This window comes from Oratosquilla oratoria, chromosome 22 (assembly GCF_046742065.1).
Source record: "Oratosquilla oratoria isolate Oo_2021 chromosome 22, ASM4674206v1, whole genome shotgun sequence".
Taxonomy (NCBI): domain Eukaryota; kingdom Metazoa; phylum Arthropoda; class Malacostraca; order Stomatopoda; family Squillidae; genus Oratosquilla; species Oratosquilla oratoria.
Window position 1 is genome coordinate 49,106,602 of NC_134798.1, and position 18,311 is coordinate 49,124,912.

Here is an 18,311-nt window from a genome sequence, read left to right on the forward strand (position 1 = left end):
TCGAAGTGGTAAGGAGAGGTCACTGATCAGTAACCGGTTGGCATCTCTCCATGTGTGAAAAGGTGTAAGAAATCCAGCTCAAGTTTACAAAGACCGAATGTCAGCCGCTCAGGGCTGCACCTCCTGTTGAATCTGACGGGGTTTACGGGTTTTGAAAGTAGACAGTTCTTCTTTACATCTTGCAGGACATACAGGCGTCCATTATTGGTCACTTTCATATATTATTTCCGTCAAAAAAAAGTAATAATGATAGATTAGCAATTCCTGCCCTGTGTTTCCGTATACATTTGTCAAGCTTACAAAACAAAAAACATTTATTGCATTTTTATACGATACTCCTTTCAATATTTCTTCCTTCCACTGTGGATTATTTATAACTCAGTTGCCTTTTAGTTCTCTTCCTCCATTTCCTCCTAGCCACGTTCCTGGCTCATTTTATTTTATTCATCAGTTCATTAATGTATTATTTTCTTTATTTGTTTTTTAGTTTCTTTACTTGCTTATTTATTCATGATTTCTTGATTTTCTATTTTTTATCTATTTGATTATTGACTTATTTGTGCTCATTTGTGTTTATTTCTGTTTACTTGCTTACTTTTTTATTCATCTATCAATTTATTTGTTTGTTTTTGCTGTTTTTCTTTATAGTTTTTTCAGCAACTAAATTTGTTTTTAAAACTGGATCAACAAAAAAAATCTATTCATAGGAATACATTTGTTATGTTTATGCTAATGAATACTCAGTGTGCATACGTAAGATTTTTTCCCTTACAGCATAGCTGCTGATAGAATTCTAAACAAACTGAAATTTATATTTCTGGGGATTATTTTGCAACGTGATTTCTATGCATTTCATGCCACACATACAAGAATCTTAAGTTTCCCGCGTGTTGACAAACAAATTAGAATGTTACACTGGAATAAAATTTATATATTCGTTATAGAATACCTCGTCTATGTATATTACAAAATATGTTTTAAATTATTAATAAAAATTACTTATTTGTTGAATATAATATTTGTCTTATTTTTGTATGTTTGTTACTATGAACACAATTCCGTAATACAACTCTCGATTAATTAACACAATTTCGATTTGAAACACTTTATAAAGTCCTCGTGCTATTTTGCATTTTTTCATTCCCTTTACGTGTATTTTGATTAATTGTAAATATCTGACACCAATATTTTAATGTTAATTTTCGTTTCAACTCTAGAATCCAAGTTCCATTTTCTGTCTATTTTGCCAGCTCCTTTCACCATCAGATAGTATGTCTTTGGTTTTCACATTCATAATCTCCGTAGAGTTGATGAATATATTTTAAATTAAATGTTCTAACTTTAAAATCACAAAGTTAGAACGGTAACTACAATCCATGCATCATACAATCTTTACTAGAAACGGATGAACACATGCAAACACTACGTAGAGCAGAAATGTAAACATCGCCTCATGTATTAGAATAGAGGGTGCTTTGAATTGGCAAAGTGTTCGTCTTAGATCATGGCGCCCGCAAGTAAAATATTCATACCACACAGAGCTCTTGGGATGGTGAGCAACGACATCCCATTGGTGACAAGATATATTCAAAGAAGGAAGGAAAATCTTATTGTGACAGTGGTTGGAAACTGTTTCCATACTTATGGTGCCACAAAGTTACGACTTTTAAGTGTTGGCAATGCTCACGTAGACAGAATATGTTGTATCACTGCAGACTCGTATCATATATACACAGCTTGTAATAACACTATTTATGCGTGGCGACGAGGAACCGAACTGAAACATCGCTATGAAGGACATGAGGCCCAAGTTCATCTTATGCTACCCTTCGGCCCACATCTTATTTCTGTCGACAAGGCGAACTTTCTACGCATGTGGGACATCAAAATGGAGTCGTTGTTTCTAGAGGTCGAATTCCCAATGAAGACCTTTGAGATCTCTGCCATTTGTCACCCAGCAACATATCTCAACAAGATCCTTCTAGGTAGTAATCAAGGTAAACTGCAGCTTTGGAATATGAAAACAAGTAAGGTGGTATATACGTTCAGTGGCTGGGACTCTCCAGTTGCAGTGTTAGAGCAAGCACCAGCTTTGGATGTTGTCGCTATTGGTCTAGAAGATGGTCAAATAATTTTGCACAACCTCAAATTTGACAAGACAGTTGTTAAATTTAAGCAAGATTGGGGAAGAGTCACAGGAGTCGGTTTTAGGACAGATGACACTCCTGTCATGGCTACAGGGAGTCTGATGGGACATGTAGCTCTTTGGGACCTAAAAGAGAAACGCTTGCTCAGCCAGGTACGTAATGCTCATTCAGGTCCAGTAACAGGACTAAAGTGTTTCCCAAGCGAACCCCTTATGGTAACGTCATCACCTGATAACACCTTAAAGATTTGGATATTTGATATGCCAGATGGTGGTGCACGGTTATTGAAATTCAGAGAAGGCCATAGTGAACCTCCACTGGTAGCTAGATTTCATGGAAGCCTTGGTGAAACTATAGTAAGTGGTGGTGAAGACTCGACAATGCGTCTGTTCTCTCCTGTAACGGATAAACTTATGCAGAGCTTAGGCCAAGCCTCCATGAACAGGAAAGCATCAAAGAAGAAGAGTACTGGCTATGAAAGGTTGAGGATGCCAGCAATTACTGGGTTCACAAGTGAGACTGCACAAGAAAAAGCATGGGATAACTTAGTTGCCATTCATCGGAATCGAGCTATAGTGACAACGTGGTCTATTTCCAGTCAGAAAATGGGGGAACACAAGTTGGCACATGACAGATTTCGTGGGAAAGAGTGTATCAATGGAGTTGCGACATGTATTGATCTCACGGTGTGTGGCAATTTTGTTGTTATTGGATATGACACTGGTCATGTAGATAAATTTAATGTTCAATCAGGTATCTACAAAGGGTCTTATGGCAAAGAAACTGCTCATGAAGATGCAGTACGTGGAGTTGTTGCTGATGGTATGAATCAGGTTGTGGTGTCAGGTGGTCAGGATGGCGATTTGAAATGGTGGAAGTTAAAGAGTTTTGCTCACGTCAAGACCCTAAAGCTAGAATCTGGCATTGCTAAGATGGCACTTCATCGTGATTCTGGCCTCTTAGGTGTGGCTCTTGATGATTGGAGGATTAATGTTATAGATGTGGATACCAAAAATATAGCCCGAGCCCTGTTCGGTCACAGTAACCAAATCACAGACCTAGGTTTTAGTCCAAATTCAAAATGGCTTATATCATGCTCGATGGACAAGACCATTCGCACGTGGGATCTTCCTTCAGGGAGCTGTGTCGACAAGTTCCTGACACCAATTCCTGCTACATCACTAGCAGTGTCACCAGTTGGAGACTTCCTTATCACTACACATGTTAGTCACCTTGGAATTTACTTGTGGGCTAACCAAGCTTGCTTTACTCATGTAGCACTCAGACCACTGGCAGAAGACGAAGAAGTCTCTGTTGTTGATCTTCCAACAACTGCAGCAGATGAGTCGCATATGCCAGAGAAAGAGGGAGATGAAAGTGAAGGGGAAGTTGAAGAGATCACAGAAGATGATGAAGAATACAAGTCACCTCAACAGATTTCAGAGGACTTGGTGACCTTGGCACTATTACCAACATCTAGATGGGTTAACCTCCTTTCATTAGATGTCATTAAGGCCAAAAACAAGCCTGTTGAACCTCCCAAAGTGCCCAAGGCAGCCCCATTTTTCATCCCAACTGTTCCTGGTGTAGAATTCAAACTTGCAACAGAACAAGAAGAAGAAACCAATACAAAATTATCCAAGCCAAAGTTCAAGGCTACTTTTGAGATGTTAACACCACTTGGACGAGACCTGAAGGAAACGAAGACCACAGATGAATATGAACGGGTATTTCAGAGGTTCATGGCACTGGGACCGGCAGCAATTGAAGCCGAAATTCGAAGTTTAGATCCTGATACATGTGGTACTGAAGAAGTAATGATTCAATTTTTGTACATGATCAAATATGTATTTGATAAGAATATTTATTTTGAGGCAGCACAGGGGTACTTTGGGCTATTTATGAAGTTACATGCCGAGTACATATTGAACAATGATAGTATACACCAAGTTTGTACGGAACTTCAAAAATGTCAAAAGGAGTCATGGCATGAAGTGAGGGATGGGCTTGACCAGGCATTATGTTTAATTTCATATTTTAAAAATGCTGCACTGTTAGATTACTAAAAAAAAATTGTTTTATAATTAAATTTTAAGATTCTCTCTTTTGGTTTCATTGCCCATAATATTTGGTAGTTATCTACCTGATCATGCATTGTTTCCAACCCAAGCAATGGGAGATGGACAGAGAGCTAAGATAAAAAGGACATTAAGGTGTTGAACAGGTGAAGGGTATATACCTTAACTCGGACATCCCCATGTAAAAGTAAAGAACCTTTTGGAACGTGTGTAGGTATGTATCTATTCTACCCAGTCACCCCCTCCAAGGTATAGTCTTAGGACAACAAAATACATGTTAAATATAACAATATTTATTTAACATTTGTACATTAAATCTGTTCACCAAACACTATTGTAAGTTTGAACTAGTGTGTTTTTACTTTCTTCTTCTTTTTCTTCCCTTTGACTTTCTTCCTTGGTGTAGCTTCAAAGGCAAAACTGGATTCTGTTGAAAGATTAAGTGAAGCCTCATAACCTGGGATGTAATCATAGGTGCTGCCAATGACAGTCCTGCCGTCAAGTATCTTCTTTACTGACGGCAGATCCAGTGCTAGTTCTGTTGCAGTACTGCTATTCAAAGCATCAATATTATATCGTTCTAGTTTTTCAGTGTGTGCTTCTCTTCCATTTATCTATGGGAAGAAGTAAGTTATATTTAAAAAAAGATTAATAAGATATAAAACATTGATTCACATTTTGCTCATTTTATTATGGCCAATTTTGTATTCTGTCACTGAGTATTTCCACTTGAGTTGTATAAAATTACAAAAATGGGATGGATAGGATTTTTTAGCTACCTCCCTTGTAAGGGGGAAAAATGCCTTTGGTATATGTATGTACTATACTATCTCACTCAGGAATAGTGGAAGAAGTCTTGGCAAGACCACTTTCAGCTGGCTAAGTAAGATCATCCACCACATACCAGAACAAAATTTATAGTTGCGATCCTGTACAGTGTATAGACTCACCTTGCAGACAAAATCAAGATGGTAACTTGGTTCAACTTCTGGCCACTTTTGGCTGAGAAGCTCCACATCCTGAAAGAAACAAAAATTTAAGAATGTCTCATCTGAAGTTATAAGAGCAGAATTAAATTGGTATTTCTAATATTTCACAACATATCACCTTATTTATGTGTGGGGAGGTAGCTACAGAACAGAGTCCTGCCCATAATTCTGTAGCAAAGTGTGGCATGATTGGTGCTAGCATCATAATCTGCGTGGCCAAAGTTCTCTCATACTCTTCCCCAAGAACTAAGCACAAAGGCACTTTCTGTGTAAAAGAAAAAGAATGATAATAATAAGTTTATTTGGCAAAGAATTAATGTACATGAAGTGCAGATATTGACAAGAACACATTGTTTGAAATAACAACTGCAATTGCCAAGGATAACACAAAAAAGCATGTAAGCTTATTTCCATTGTGGTCCTCATAATTTCCATAAGTTGATAAGGTTTGTAATATCATACTTATAAAAGAAATCTATATACCAAAAGGCTTCCTTGCTCTTATAAAGAATATAAACACACAAACAATTTACCCTAGATCCGTAATACCAGTTTGTTTTAAAATGCACCAGAAGAGTATTTCATTTTCAAATGAATGTGTGCAAATATATGTGACAAAAATGCTTAATATACAGGCATACCTCACTCTACGACCGAATGCTATAAAGTAGGTAAAACAAATGTTGGGTGTATGTGAAAGCCCCACACAAAAATTGAGGAGGGGGTTGACAGGTTCCATGAGCACAACCCCCCTATTTACATGTAAAACCCTTAACTTCGATACACAAATTTTCGCATTGCAACCAGTCAGCTAGGAACACAACTCGGTTGTATAGTGAGGTACTATTCATGTATTACTAAATTCTGGCATATTACATACCCTAAGGCTATTGGTAAGTCCCTGCATCTTAGATATGGCAACACTAAGCTGATGTGTAACTTGGAAATTGTGGGTTACTCCTTTGATGTAATAATTCCTGCTATCAAACAGATAGTCTTCATGTTTCTTTACTGTCTCTGGAGGTAGATGACTTTGTTTACTTAAAGCATTAGTGTCTGTTCTACACCTGATAAATGCCTGCAGGGTCATCCACAGTCGTTTCTGCCAGTTCAAGATTCCTGGAAAAGCTGTAGAAATACAGTAGTCAAAATCTGAATGTAATTAATGTTGGCTCGAGTTTCACTAACTGGAAATCCTCAACCCTACAGTAGGTAACAATAGTCCCAGCCCACCTACAGACTGGCAAGAAACTTTGCACTGTTGCCTGTGTTATGTTGGTGGGGATTTGTTCCAATGTCCCTGGCTAGCAGGAGGAGAGCATTTGCTGGTTGACAGCACCAAAATCACTCCCAATAGAATACCTGCACACTAAAATTAATATCTTCCTCATAGAACACAAAAAATTATAGGTACATAGTTCTATGCAAAGACCCTCAACCCTACTCACCCATCTCATTACGTCATACAAGCACGTTCATCTGAATGCAGAAAGAAAACTATAACTACCAGTAGCATACTACTCAAACATCTACAACAACCTACCAAAATTTATCCACACAAAAACACATTCACACTGATCACAAAACAAGCTCTTGAAGACGAAACATTCTACTGAATTCCCCTTGACATAAGCCCCACAGAAAAATCCATCCCAAGAGAAGGAAGAACCACATAAAACATGTTTGCACTCAGATCACCACGAGCACAGAAAAAGCCTGGATACAGAAACAAACTGCCCCAGATGCAGCTGTTGCACAAGCACTGAATACATCTTCCACTGCCCAACCCTAGTCATACTCAGACTGCACAGTACTTCTTCCTTGAGTGACTTTAAGGACTGCTCCCATGGCTGTTGTTGGTTAGCTGAGAATCGTGAGCCTCCTACAAGAGAAACCTGGAGCAATGGATTGATAATTCGTACAGATCTATGAAAAAGCCCAAGGACAGTTACCATAGGGGTGTAAGTTTCTGTTTATGGAAATAATAAGCAGTAAATAAAACAGCCACTAAATTTCTAGAACTTCTATACTGTCCTGCACTAACCTATTTTCATTCATATGGTATAGGTCATGTAATATTTCCACTTATGGCATCTTAACCACTTCAATACAAGTCAAACTCTCACGCAGCATCGGATGCCTGAGGTATGATGATTGATGCATCACAATACTCGCGTCATAAAATATAAAGTCACTGCTGTATTACTAATTCTCTTTCACTGAGTAATAATAAACAAAACGTGATCAGTCCAGTTCACAGGATTTGGGGGTCACTTAGCTACAATTACAAAATAAATATAATCAAGACATTAACACCTGCATCCTTGTACAGGTAAACGTCGACTTACGATGGCATTAGGTTTCGATAGAGCCATCGTAAGTCGATCCCCACTCTGTTCCGTGGTCACTGTACCTAGCCTACCTGTATATTAACCACCAGAGATACTGAATATAGCCTATTAAACATGTACAGTAGTTTATTTAATTATTTTTATCCTTTTTACCATATTCAAACACTATAGTATGTATTTTCAGTACGGTACTTAAATCTCGCGGGCAGCAGCCAATGCCAGCCGTACGACGTGACGTAATAATACTCGCATAATAAAATATAGTCACCGCTTATATCGATCGTTCTCTCTTTCACCCGCGAATTTTGAAAACCACAGAGAATGAATCATTTGAGAGAATGTAAAAACACAGGGGCGACTACAATAAATATAATCAAGACGCCGATATCGCGAATCCACTTGCTCCTCATGACGCCTACGTGTGCGGCACCGTATGGAAGGGGTTATTATCATATCGTCGTCGTCATCGTAAAGTCGAACAATCGTAAGTCGCGGCCATCGTAAGTCGACGTTTACCTGTATACCCACTCGTGTCTGACACCTACAGAGGCGTCATCATATGGAGGAGGTTAAGAGATAGTCCATATCAGTTTACCTTTGCTAGGAATACTACAGACTCGGTCAAGATGGAGTACAATAGGAGCCGATTTTGATGAATTTACCCATTTTAATTGCATACCTTGGCCTGCTACCTCCCTTGTAAAGGGGATGCTTTTGCTATATGGATAGACTTGCAATTCCTCAATTACCAATGGACTCATTTCACATCAGTGCCTAGGGTTTCTCATACTGGAAAAATCCCTTACTCTTAATGTTTTTCCATTTTTTTTTTTTTTTTTCAATGAACAGATTATGTGTTGTCTGTACTCTGTAAATATGGGGCAGATTATATTCACCATAATGTAATTTTGATGGCCTTGTGTAGATGTGGAAAAGCTTCTAAAATTACCTCTAGCTCCTATAAGTTACATGTTCCTGACTAATAATAAAGTATTGCAATTTCTCAATGTAAATCAGATGTCAAACGGAAACTGTAATGAAAAAATCAACTTACTCTCGGTAGACCAATTGCGGTGTGATGTTGGAGCAACATCCGCCAGCATAAGAAGTCTTGTGGTATCTGATCCATATTCATCAAACACCATCTGTTATTTTAAGTATATATTAATTACAAATACATATTGCATACAACAATGTTTCTTGGAGGATTTGTGACCCGATCCAGTAACTGTTGCTGGTTACTTAGAAGCCATGGGTCTAAAGCAAGAGAGACCTGGAGCAAGTGGCTGACTGAAATTGACATAGGTGAATAGTTAATCTTACTACTTAACTCTTAAACTTACATTTGTATATATATACATACATATATATATATATATATATTTTTTGTACTATAACTCTTAAACTTACATTTGTATATATATACATACATATATATATATATATATATATATTTTTTTTTTGTACTACTACTACAACCCAGAAATCTGGCTGGTCCTCAAATAATTCGTGCTCCATCATAATGACTTATGACCAACACAAGTGCTTCACATATACCTGGTAGTGCAAAGAGCTACCTTTAGGTCAAACACATCTTGATTCTCAGTTCTGATTTCTTCTAGAGATCCCTTTCACCCATTCCCTACAAAGTTCTACTTTTCCTTTTATGGTGATTTCTATTAGGTTATTCTATCTCCACATCAGGGATAATAAGAAATGGAACTACTGCTAATTCAAGTCATCAGTTTCTCTACAGTCTATGCTTTGTATTTCTGCACAACCTGATGCCTTTCCTAATTTTTCAGTGATGCATGGAGAACTTTACCTGTGGATCAATGCCATTGTGTTTACTTTTACTCATCTTCTCAAAAGTGATAATCAATGAAGCTCCTGTATCTTTTTCAACTGGAGGATTTACTGTAAATAAAAAAAAGTATTAAATATAATTACACTGATTAAAAAATATTCTAGTGATTAAAATCAAATTAATTACAAAGTATAATGCTGTCTTCGTGATAAAGGAAGCTGTTGCTGCAAGAATTATACTACCTCAGCCACATTTAAATGAGTTCTGCAGTTCATTTTCTTATGTTCATGATAGTGTATACATCTATTCTTGATGTAATGGACAAAAGGTGGGGAGCATTGACCTAATGTAATAAGTTTGACATATTTATTGTAATTTAATGTCAGATTCATCAAGGACTGAAAATTATCATAGTGAGGGGAACTCAGAAACTGATTCAGTCACTGTGTTTTGTCTATAACTTCAGAAATGTGTTACATGGTGGCCTGTCACATCAAAGGCTAAAAGTATTGCTATTGTTATTCACGGGACCATCCACATAAAATTGTGGTTGTGTACTCAAGTAGTTTGTCAATTAAATCATTGGTTGTTTTCAACTTGTTACTCAATCTCTGGACTGTACCAAGATCTCTGTCAACTTTGATCTCTATCTATATACCAAAGGGTTTTTCCCCCTTACCAGGGAGGTAGCCAAGTGAAAAGGCACATATCCACTCCCATCTACCTTCCTTTCTTCCCACCCATCATAGTTCCTAGTGGATGACAGGTCATCCCTGTATCCTGCCCACTGCCCTGGGTCAGAGGCAATGCATCAGGATACAGGATATCCACAGCAAGGCCACTTCCCTTGATCAGTGACCCCCCCTCCCTGTCCCCTCGGGCATAAAAAGAGGAAACAGGGAGAAATCCCTTCGGGCGACATCAAAATATCATTCACACATAACCACTCCCTACCCCCCCCCCATTCCCCACCCACTCCCTTCCTTGCATCATAGTATCATCTATACAAAGCCATTCTCTGCTCATCCCTATCTCCTGCCTTCTCCCTTTCTTGCTCAACAGACATTTCCCTCTTCCTCAAAGCCCATTTCACCCCATCCACCCATCTCATCCTTGGTTATCCTAAGTTCACTCCATCCACATGTAATTTATAAAACCAATATATATATATATATATATATATATATATATATAATTATAATTACTTTACTTATTATTATTATTATCATATTTTTACACCAGTCCCTAATTATGTGCATTTCTATAATATGCAAATTCACACAAAGGATGAACCAGTCTACTAAGTCCCCATTTTTTGCATAAAAAATCAGTTATGCATATTGTGTGGTTATTACTTTGTGTACTAAATGTAGTACTTTGTTTTATTGTATAAAAATGTGAATTAAGCACAGCATTCACTTAACATGAGTTCATGCAGCAGAATACACTCCTTGTATATATTTAGAAGGGTGTATATATTTATAAATAACTGTACCTGAAAAATCTATTTGTTCATGTGTTAAGTAGCGTCCATCTTCAGAGGTCTTATATGACTGTCCCATAACCATTCCTTGGACCAATAAACGTTTGAATGGTTCTTTGTGCTTCACATAGCCTTGACTTGCTAAGAAGTGTTGAATGAACCTGGCATAGTACAGATGCAAAACAGCTGAAATTAACACCAAAATATTTCATATTCAATATGGTGCATCTTCCAATAAGCATGAAAATATATATGCACAGTAAACCAAATTACATGACTGAACTTGAAACATGGTGATATTTACATTTTTATTCTAATTAATACAAAAATCAAATCTTCATATATTAAAATCTAAACTTAAAAAGATCTACCAAAATTAAATTTCATTTAATTTCATTCAAAACATTTTGGTAGCCAAATTTTGTCCCAGTTACTAACCATGCTCTTTCCCACCAACATAGAGATCAACTGGCATTAACTCGTCAACAATTTTTGAGTCAAATGGCATGGCCTTATTCTTGCGATCCAAAAACCTTAGAAAATACCAAGATGAATCAACAAAGGTATCCATGGTATCCGTTTCTCTTTCTGCTGGGCCTCCACACCTACGATAAAGAAGAAAAATGATGTGAGATACAAATTCCTGTACTAAATGATACAAACATACATATACCAAGGCTTTTTCCCCCTTACAAGGGGGGGTGGCTAAAAAGAAAAAGGCACAAAATCAATCCCACCCATTCCACCCCTGAATACACTCCACACCCCTCCACCCTCCCTCTTATCTTAGCACCTCCTGAATGACGGGTCATCCCTGCACCTTGTCCACTGCCCTGGGTCAGAAGCAGTGTCGCAAGACACGGCAAGAATGATACTTATTGTTTTATTCCAGCTGCTGCCAAGTTTTTAATTTGTCGATGGGGTGACTCCCTTCAGTGTAGAAGAGGTCCACTGATCCCAGCTAACCCCTTCCATGTTGGAATGTTTGTGCACAAAGTGGTGACGGCTGCATGCATCTTGATGTGTCCGTTGTTGCTGTTGTCAATGGAATATAGTACCTTGTAAAGTCGAGATGTTTTTGTTTTGTGACCATGACATGGTCATACCATTTATGCTGTTTTTTGATGACGTAGTTTGTTCATGAGACTGTTAAGCTGTTGTATCACATTTGCAATGTTCTTGGTGAGTGGTATAGGGTTGTTGTGCCTAAGGTTGTTGCATTCAGTAATGAGAGGGGCTTTTTCTTTTGTGTAATTTTAACTATAGTGTTTTATGTTACTCTTGGGAATGTATTGTCTGTGTTGATGTCAGAAATGGGGTGAGTGTTGAATGTAGGGAACTGTGTACGCCATGAATTCTGTTCAACCAATCTGTACCTATCTCCCATTTTAGTAGAGGGAGATAAATCTATCTCAATTAACTTCACTCATATGAGGGAAGAGTAACCCATTCTTCTGACTACTACATGGCTATTTCATTCAGCTGCCTCTGGGTTATTAGGGATTAATATCTTTAACCCAGTCATTCCTTTCATTTTTTTTTTTTTTTATGGTTTAACGTCACAAACTCCCTCCTATCGGAAGGCTAGAACGGTGCCCTTCACAGAGGACTTTGTAGCGTGGGATTTAATGAACCATGCCATTGGTTCAACTTCGCCGGTGGCAGGGTTCGAACCACCATCCCCCTCGACCTTCGCCGCAAGTAACGACGCCCTAACCCACTTGGCCAGCAAGCTTCCTTTCATTATAGGAAAATAAATAACCACAGTGACTTACCCTGGGCAGATACAATGCTTCCACTCTGGGGCTTGCAGGGGTGAAGTTCCTTTCATAAGCAACTTAGAAATCTTGGGCAAAGTGATAGGTAACTCGTTTTCTGGTACAGGGACAGTTCCACATGAGGAGCAGTGAACCACTGGAATGGGTGTTCCCCAATATCGCTGACGAGAAATCAACCAATCCCTCAATTTAACACTTGTTTGTTGGCCTCCAGCATTCATTTCTCTTAATCTTTTCACAACTTTTGTTCTTGCTTCTTCTTTTGAACCAACCAGTTCCACATCCACATATGCAAAGCTGTTATCCATAGCAAAGGATTTATCCTGTTCTTTCTGACATGGTACACCTGTGTACAGCTCAGCATCTTCAAGGTACTCAAAACTGTCTGACACTACTATAGGAATACAATGTTTGGAAAATGGATGAACTGCACTGATATTTAACAAGTCAACACCTTCTCTTCCTACACCCTTAAAGTCCTCTTTATTCAGCCTGTGACTAGTCCTCACACCGATGAAACTTAAACCATCCAGAAATTCAGGCTCGGCCATCCACACAGATAGTTTATCCCCTAATGACACATCATTTTTATACAATTCCATTTCAATTATATATCCTGTACAATCACCAATCCAATGTTCTTGCAGTTTTGTTATATCTCTCCAGTCTTGTAGCAAAGGATCCGATAACCCATCAAACAAGGACTTCGACAGGTTGGTCGTTTTAATGAACCACTGTTTCAAAAGTCTCTTCTCTACTTTAGCACCTGATCTCCATGAATTTCCCATGTCGTCAACCTGCTCATCAGCAAGCACTGTCTGATCGACAGGATCCCAGTTGACTGTTGCCTGCAAGAAAAATGAAGTTTCAGAGATAAGTGTCATATTTTCTGTGACATTTTTTCCCCCTCCTCCAAAGACCCTTTCTTTTTTTTAAAGAAAATGACTGACACACATTACATACGCCCATTCAATGGCCCTCCCATCTTGCCACTCTGTTCCCTGCTTGACTGACTTTGTCAAGGGTAATGCAATAAGGCAGTGTACTTCCACGGGAGAGCTCTGAGATCAACAGCAGGAATTAATTTACCTTCACCACTTCATCATATGACAACCCCCCTCCTCATCCACTTGAAATGATTAATGGAGCAGATGAGAACATCCCCACAGGCCATGTCATTCATTCACATAACCTTCTTTTTGTATTTACAAAGGATTACAAAGGAAGATCATGCCAACAGAAGACCTTCTGCTCCATAACTAAGTCAGATGTGAAAAAAAATAAACACATGAATGGACAAATAAATAAACAAGTGAATAAATAAGATAGATAATGATGAATAATAAACAAATAGATCAGTAATAATAAATGAATCCATATAATAAAGGCAGGCATTATGGCATATTGCTTACATGCTTGTCTAAATGAATCTTAAAAGTTTGAACTGTGGTACATTGTATTGCCTCTGCTGGAAATTTATTCCATTCATTCACTACATGGTTGGCAAAGTTATTTCTACCTGCTTCCAAATTCAGTCTACTTCCCGACAGTTTGAGACCATTATTTCTTGTGTGATTTGCATCCACTGTGAAAATATCACTTGTTGTCAATCCCCTTTAGAATCTTAAAGCCTTGTATCAAATTCCTCCACAGTCTATACATTTTTAGGAAAAATTTAATCATGTAGCTAAGTCTCATAACCCTTTTCATTCCACCCGGACATTTACTAGCTTCGCTCACTCTACATACTGTAGGTAGGCTTCAGGCCAGCAGGGAACTAAACCCTAAATCTTGGAGAAAATATATCTATGGTTTTACTGACCTCCTGCTGATATGCATAGCCTGCATTATAAAGCTTGAGAAATAAAAACTGAGTCCAATGGTAATACTCAGGATCACAGGTAGCAAATTCTCTTTCCCAATCAAATTTGCAACCTAAATCCTGCAGCTGTTTCCGCATGTATGCAATGTTATCATGTGTCCACTTGTCTGGAGCTTCTCCTCTTTCTATAGCAGCGTTTTCTGCAGGGAGACCAAATGCATCCCAGCCCATGGGATGAATTACCTGGGGGCAAAAATATGTATGCATATACTAATGGCCTTTTCTCCCTTGTGAGGTGCTGGGGGATGGGGGGTCAGATAGTAGGGTCAATGTATACCTTGACTCTTTGCAAAAAAAAAAAAAAAATGCAGAGAATAAAAATAATAAAATTTAATCATGTGAATATAATTATTATATTCATAGTATATAAACAGGATATAAGTCTACATCACAACAATAAAGCCTAGAACAATTACATATAATTTGTAAGATAAGTTACTAATGGTGTTTGAAAATGTCTTTGCCAATTAAAAATGTCAGAAACGAAGAACATACTGTATAATCTAATTTCAAAGATGTAAGCTTTCATTAACAACATAAAAAAATCTATTGCCAAGATTCATATAAAAGAGTCTAGGGACTACCTTTTTCAAAAGAATTTGATCACTACAAACTTCAAATGTACAATACTTCTACACTAAAATACATGCATTAATTCAAAAGAAATTTACTCTGGTCTTACTTTGAATCCTTTCATGTGATAAAACCTTGCCATGGCGTCACTAATTGTGTAGACCCGAACATGTCCCATGTGTAATTTTCCAGATGGGTATGGGAACATTGCAAGCACATACTTCTTTTCCTTTCTGCCATCATCACCTGCTACACTTCCAGAAACCTTTGAGAAGTTCTCTCTCCAATGAAATTCAATTTCCTTTTTCACAGATGATGTTAATTCCTCATCCTTAAAGAAAATGGAGAAGGCAAAGGTAAAAATGTAATACAAATATGATTACTGGTATATTCTATCTGATGATAGTTAAAGCCATCCTCAACTATGTGGTACAGTTCTGGTCTCTGTCCTATAGAATGGATAATAATTCACTAGAATCAGTACAGAGGAGAATGATCAAAATGATACATGGGCTAAGGAATTTAGCTTACAAAGACAGGCATAGGTACTTTAACTTTCATTTTCTGGAAAGACGTGGAGTGAGGGATGATGTAATAGAGGTATTCAAATGGGTCAATGGCTTTAACAATGATGATACAGACAAGGTCATGATATCAAGACAGCAGGGCAGGACTCGGTAATGGATTTAAATTGGATGAATGACGCCTATTTAGGCATCATGAGGTATGAGTGGGTACATGAGGATGCTGGCGTAAGTGTCTTGATTATATATATTTTTTTGTAGTTGTACATGACTTACCTGCGGATTCTGTGAATTGGTTTGATCATGTTTTCTGTGTTTATTCTTACTCAGAATAAAAAAGAATGAGTAATACAGCAGTGACTTTATATTTTATAATGTGAGTAGTGTGATGCATCATTCTTATGGCAGCCGATACTGTGCACGAGAATTTGACCCATACCAGTGGTTAAGAAGGAAACAGGCAAGAATTAGTTTACCAATAGAGTGGTTAACAAATGGAATAGACTTAACAACCATGCAGTGAGTGCTGAAACTATTGTTTTATGAGAAGGTTAGACAATTTTATGGATAGGTGGTAATGTACATAGTACTGCCTGGTGTGGGCCTTATGGCCTCTTGCTAAAGGTTCAAATATCAAATTTTTCATACATTGAGATGATTTTTTTTTTTTTTTTTTTTTTTTCTTCTTCTTCTTGTAGGTGCCTTCCACTGGTAATTTCTTTGTATATGGCATTTGTCTACAGGACTTGGAACTTATTCTGTGCCCCCTAACACCCATGAATGTTAGGGGTCATATGTACTGTATACTTTATCTCTAATCTTACTGGGTATTGTTTGTCCTAAGTGGCTACTGCTAATTTTTTTTATTTATCTCTATAGTATTGTCTTAATAGCAAAGGGGTTATAATCTACTTCAACTTCTACATTGGGTGGTACTTTAAGTTTTGCTCTACTTGAAGGCTATTTTACCTAAATCTGTCCCTAATACCCTTCCCCCATACATAAAGAAGGATTTAATCTAGTCAGACCAAATAATGTCAGATACAGTTAGGGTAGTTTGAATCATTAAGTTAGTTACATTATCATGTGCGTAACATCCCTCCACCTTCAGTAAAGAAGTTTATCAAGTTGGGTGAAGTAAGATAATAAGGTTAGGATAGGTTGTATATTTTTGTTACAATATGACAGATTTGGTTAGAAGGTTACACAAAGTAAACTTCTGTCATTTCACCCAAGTTCTTATGGTCAATGCCTCAGGCTAGGCTAGGTCTTCACACTGTCTGTCCATAAACAATCCAAATTAATATACACCCTATCACATGATCATGGGTACTAGCCATCCTTACATAACTATATGTTGGACATTCTGTCAATCGGCCAGTTTGTGAGGTCACTAAATCTCTGTACACTGTCACTGCGGTCTCACTAAACACCGACCAAACTCGACCAACGCCGACCAAAGCTGACCAAAACCACACAATGACGGTTTTTGCTCAAATGCATAATTTATATATAAAAAATAGCATATGGTTGCATTATTTGATCTATTTTCTTTAAAATGTGTGATTTCCATGTAAAATGATCAAAGAGAAGTTACGTTTTTATCCTCTGCAAAATTACCAACCGGCAACCAACGCCGACCAAACCCAAACAATGACGGCTTTTGCTCAAATGTATAATTTTAAATAAAAATTAGCATATGGTTGCATTATTTGACCTATTCTATTTAAAATGTGTGATTTCCATGGAAAATCATCAAAGAGAAATTACGTTTTTATCCTCTGCAAAATTACCAAAGCCGACCAAAACCACACAATGACGGTTTTTGCCCAACTGCATAATTTATATATAAAAAATAGCATATGGTTGCATTATTTGACCTATTTTCTTTAAAATGTGTGATTTCAATGTAAAATCATCAAAGAGAAGTTACGTTTTTGTCATTTGAGCAAAAGCCGTCATTGTTTGGGTTTGATCGGCGTTGGTTGCCGGTTGGTAATTTTGCAGAGGATAAAAATGTAACTTCTCTTTGATAATTTTACATGGAAATCACACATTTTAAAAAAAATAGGTCAAATAATGCAACCATATGCTATTTTTTTTATATAAATTATGCATTTGAGCGAAAACCATCATTGTGTAGTTTTGGTCGGCGTTTAGTGAGACCCCTGTCACTGTGCAGTCTGTGGGTACAAACCAAAACTACTGAATTTTGTGATGACCAAAACCTCTTAAAATTATCTTAATTTAAAAATCACATAATTTGAAACTTCAAATTTCCTTGTATATAATGACAGGCCAGTGAAACTATTACACTTTTTAACTGTATGTATGTGAATGATTATATTTAACTTTTAAGGGTAAGAACCCCATAGTTGAATGGTGACAATTATCAATAATTCCTTAAACGCACCCATATTCCTGTTTTACTGAAAATAGACCTGAAGTGTGGGAGCCGAACTCGTTGATAGGCACAAGAAAGCAAATATGATGACCATTTGACATTCTTCATTATATACCCGGCGTTATTGTGGATTTCAAGACCCTGATCACATACGACAATTTCACTCTACGATATGACAAACTTTGTTGACATTTGAATCTCACATGTCTTGGATAAATTAAAGTAAGATAATTAGTTTTGTTACATATACCCCTCGCTAAAGTGTGTGTGAATCAATATATGAATATTTCTTTGT

General features: G+C 37.4%; 2 protein-coding genes across 2 annotated transcripts; one reads left to right on the forward strand and one right to left on the reverse strand.

Moving 5' to 3' along the window:
• Positions 1 to 1,428: 1,428 nt before the first annotated feature.
• Positions 1,429 to 4,249, forward strand: LOC143037555 (WD repeat-containing protein 36). Its single transcript, XM_076205978.1, has one exon. It carries the CDS (start codon positions 1,505 to 1,507, stop codon positions 4,211 to 4,213), a length of 2,709 nt encoding a protein of 902 aa, XP_076062093.1. The 5' UTR covers positions 1,429 to 1,504; the 3' UTR covers positions 4,214 to 4,249.
• Positions 4,250 to 4,502: 253 nt separating this feature from the next.
• On the reverse strand, positions 4,503 to 18,266 carry LeuRS-m (Leucyl-tRNA synthetase, mitochondrial). Its single transcript, XM_076205979.1, has 12 exons — positions 18,026 to 18,266; positions 15,198 to 15,419; positions 14,456 to 14,698; positions 12,631 to 13,481; positions 11,294 to 11,460; positions 10,868 to 11,041; positions 9,391 to 9,482; positions 8,620 to 8,710; positions 6,095 to 6,342; positions 5,333 to 5,479; positions 5,176 to 5,244; positions 4,503 to 4,839 (listed from the first exon to the last, which is right to left on the reverse strand). Exons 1-12 carry the CDS (start codon positions 18,122 to 18,124, stop codon positions 4,573 to 4,575), a joined length of 2,670 nt encoding a protein of 889 aa, XP_076062094.1. The 5' UTR covers positions 18,125 to 18,266; the 3' UTR covers positions 4,503 to 4,572.
• Between the last annotated feature and the right edge of the window lie 45 nt (positions 18,267 to 18,311).